The sequence below is a fragment of the Solanum stenotomum genome, chromosome 2 (genome assembly GCF_019186545.1).
Source record: "Solanum stenotomum isolate F172 chromosome 2, ASM1918654v1, whole genome shotgun sequence".
Classification (NCBI taxonomy): Eukaryota; Viridiplantae; Streptophyta; class Magnoliopsida; order Solanales; family Solanaceae; genus Solanum; species Solanum stenotomum.
In genome coordinates, this window is record NC_064283.1 from 7,313,425 (window position 1) to 7,317,660 (window position 4,236).

General features: G+C 33.2%; 1 protein-coding gene across 1 annotated transcript; it reads right to left on the reverse strand.

The window, feature by feature from the left end:
• Positions 1 to 2,795: 2,795 nt before the first annotated feature.
• LOC125855597 (purine permease 3-like) lies at positions 2,796 to 4,236 on the reverse strand. The gene is made up of 2 exons (XM_049535335.1): positions 3,504 to 4,236; positions 2,796 to 3,149 (listed from the first exon to the last, which is right to left on the reverse strand). Exons 1-2 carry the CDS (start codon positions 4,206 to 4,208, stop codon positions 2,796 to 2,798), a joined length of 1,059 nt encoding a protein of 352 aa, XP_049391292.1. The 5' UTR covers positions 4,209 to 4,236.

Genomic DNA, 4,236 nt, shown 5'->3' on the forward strand with positions numbered 1-4,236 from the left:
TTTTTTTGCTTCCAACAATGCTTATAGCTTAATTTTATGGGCAAGAGGCACGTCCAATATATAGTGCTTTATATTTACGTATCATACATTTCGTTTGTAAAACTTTCGAACTTTGGTAAAAATGATTTTAATCAACGTATTAATGTTTTTCCTAACTTATTGTTTAGAGTTTATCAACTCTAAAATAATTGATTGTATTGACTTGCTTTGACATTATTAGTTTTTTTGCTAATTAACGTGGGGTTGGTGTAATAATGATCATGGAGCAAAGCCACCTCAAAACAGTAATAACAAATAATATGCCGACAAAAATAATCAAATATTTATAAATATTGAATAATTTCTTCATATATATTCAGTTCATGTGAATTCGCAACCAACTCTAGATTCGACATTGACAACACAAAAGTAACAAGTGGTAGATACAAAGCTAACGAAACTGAGTTGGTCCATGTGGCATATTCTCCCTTAAGGTAATCTAAGTTGTATTATTTTACCCCTCTTTTATTTTAGGTTTGATAATTTGTTCTACCTAGATTGAAAAAAATAGATAACTGTTCCCTATTAATCATTCGCCAAGAAAAATGGACAAAAGAGTAGTAGTTTGGAATCTCAATAATAGACAAAGCCTTAACAAATTATAGTTAAACGTTTTAAATTTAATAAATACATTCTACCTTGTAAATAGCTTGGGTGAAGAATAGGGGCTGCTCAACGTAATTGGGGGCCTAAAGCGAAATTTCAATTCGAGGCCTAAAATATAAACAAACTTCGTATATACATTTATTCAAATTTTATTTCTATAAGTAATAAGTTGAGAAATATTGAATAAAAATAAGAGTTAAAATCATAGAATCTCATGAAATTGATGACTTGGTATACTCCATTTTAATATGGTTGTTGTAATGCTTCAAGCTAAAATTTAAAAACAAATAAAAAAGAATTTGTAGTTCACTTTGTTCAACACTTTTTAGTTTTCATTATTAATTTTTATTTTTAACAAAGTACAAAAGATGTTAAAGTGGGTAAACAATATATTTTTAAAATATTATACTATTAATCATAAATAATCATTTTTTTCTATAAAATTTTTAACACATAATTTATTCTTGATAAAAATTTGGGCCCCCAAAGCATAAGCCTTATTTTACAAGAGAAAATTGTATATAATAGCAAACTATTAATTCAAATTAAATGTTATAAATATAGTTTGATTTAATTGTACCTCATAACAAACTGTTGCTATTTCACCTCTCTCCTGGTGAATCTCGCTCACCACTCTCGTTCTCTCCCTCGCCTCTCTAGGTTTTTATACAAACGCAAGTGTATAAAGTGTGTCTGTGTTTGTATAAAGCGAGAGAAAATTGTATATATACATATATTTTCGTTCCCCTCTCTCCCCTCTCCCAGATCTCGCTCGCCACTCTCCTAGATCTCGCTCTCTCACTTTATACAAAAAACGCAAATTGTATAAAATGCGTTTGTGTTTGTATAAAGCGAGAGAAAATTGTATATATACATATATTTTTGTTCCCCTCTCCCAGATCTCGCTCGTCGCTCTCCCATATCTCGCCTCTCTCACTTTATACAAAAACGTAAATGTATAAAATGCGTGAAAATTGTATATATACATATATTTTCGTTCCCCTCTCTCCCCTCTCCCAGATCTCGCCGCTCACTCGCCTCTCTCACTTTATACAATTGATCTTTTTGTATATGTATACCAAAGCAGATTATACAACTGCTTTCTTTTGTATATATATATATATAGCGAAATATACATATTTATGTTTGCTATGGAGCGCAATTATGCAAACTTTATTATAGCATATAAATATGAATTTTGTGTTTGCTATACGTAAAAATTGGTCTTTTACGAAGCATAGAGCCGCCACTGGTGAAGAATCTTTCATTTCTGTGTAGGAGTCCAACTTGAGCAAATTTGTCCGCCGCCATAAAGTATTATAACTTCTCGATAGCCATAAAGTTAATCAATAAAACATGTTTTTGATTCAAATATTAATAATTTTAACTTCTATTAACAGAGAGTTTATCTGTAAGGGTATTTTAATATCATCCCATGATAAATCATCTTTTCCTTCTAATAACTCCAACTACAATGACAACACTAGGGCATACATAAAATTAGACGAAATTCTGCATCTTTTAACACTTGTTTAATCCATAGATTTAGAGTTTGATTTAATCTCATCCTGAAGCAGATAAATCTGCTAATTAAGTTCTAATTACCTTAAGTTTTCACAATTTATGGTACATTGTATAATAGTAATAATAATAAAATAGATTGTCCCACATCGACAAAAAAAGAATGATATTTCCTATTTAAAAATGATTAGAAAGGAACACTATTTGCCGAGCTTTGTAACATGAGTGAGGGCATTAATGTGGTGGAGTGTTGGGCTGATCCAGAAGGCTGGACTTTGTGGGCTATTCTCTGGCCTGCCCTATCCAAGCATAGAGTTGGGCTGTGTAGCCCAAGCGAAGGCATAGGCTGCTTGGCTCCTAAAGTGGGGTGGACCGCGTGAGGCTGGTTTCACAGAGCAACGAACAACTCCCGCTCTGTGCAGTGAAAGGATTACAGGTCGGTGTTCATGAAGTCCAACAAAAGCCTAATGGGCTGCTCCAACTAAACCACCATTTTTGACATAATGTATATATAAAAAAATTATTGGCTAGAAAAATTAAATAGTAAATCTATCCGATACACTACTTTCAAGTAGAAATTATTCAAAACATCATATAAAATAAAATTACATACTTAAATTACAAAGAGATCAGACAGGTGAGGTTTGAACCATTTCTGTTTGGGGAATTGGATTCTCCTCTTCCTTCTTCTTCTTGTGACTTTGTTTCATTTCACCATAGAAATATGAAACAAATCCCCAAAGAGAGAGAAATATAGCAAGACCCTTTGTAACTTGAAATGTTTCATGATATAAAATTACACCTAATAATTCTGTGAGTGGAAGTAACAAAGCAATTAAAATTCCACACAGCAATGATGAACCATATTGGACTACTCCAACGATTCCTAGTGTCGAAAATTGCCAAATAATAGCACTCCATACTAGCACCAAATAATATTTAGCTTTTCCTAGCTCAAATTGGCTTGCCTCCCTCGAAATCGCCTGCAAAAATTGCATCCAGAGTTACCAAAACACTTCATGTTCAGTAGAAATTCATTAGGGAAAGGTAATAATTGATGGATGAAATGAAGTATTTATTTATTTTTCTTGTGGATATATATATATAGTTCACTAGACAATTCTTCCTTTGTTTGTTATTGTTATTGTTTTTATGGTAGGTAAATTAAGAACCATTTTTGTTAGAAACATTTTGACTTGTAATAGTAACAGTAACACATACTCATTTGGTCCAACCTATCTCTGTTGATCAACCGAACATGAAAAATTGAAAATATTTCTCTCATACAAAACACATTCTTAATTTAATTAACAAAAAAGAGGGATGCATATATTTACCTGAAAATCCTTGTTTACAATCATTCCAACAGTGCAAAAGGTAGAACCAAAAATGTTAAGTATCATCTGAATCTCCAAAATCATAATGTAAGTTACATTTTTTTTAGCCTTGATGTAAATCAACTCAAGTAGAGGCAGAGCAAGCCCTGTTGAAGCAGCAGCCAAAAGTGTCATTACAAACCCCAAAACATATTGTTTAGTTGACTCCCCTTCTGGCCGATCACTCTCCGCTCGTAGCGCTAAAGTTCCCGCTCCAACTATCAATAAAACAACCGCATTCACCGAATACGCAGTCAATTTCTGCTTTACTATAAGAAAAGCAAATACCACGGTAAATCCGAGTTGTGCTGCATAAATAACGGTTGAAGTAGAAACAGGGAGTTTTGCGGGTCCCCACGCGTAAAGATAACCAGCTAGGCCAACTAGAATGCCTAACGCGGCAGATGATGTGAACTCCTGATGAGTTATACAGAAAAAGTTGGTATTAGAGCCCTGAGTTTTTAGACGGAAAAAATAAGCGATGATGAGAACAATGAGAATAATTGGCCATCCAATGCATGCTAGCCAACTCGAAAGCCAAATTCTTTGGCCACCGTGGAGGAAATAGAGACGTGAGATTAAAGGGCCACCACAATAGCCTATGCCAAGAGTGATACAATTGAGTACAAGTATAAATTTTCTCCATTTGCTGCTTTGATTATCCATTTCCAATTTTCTTGAACTTTGTCTAAAT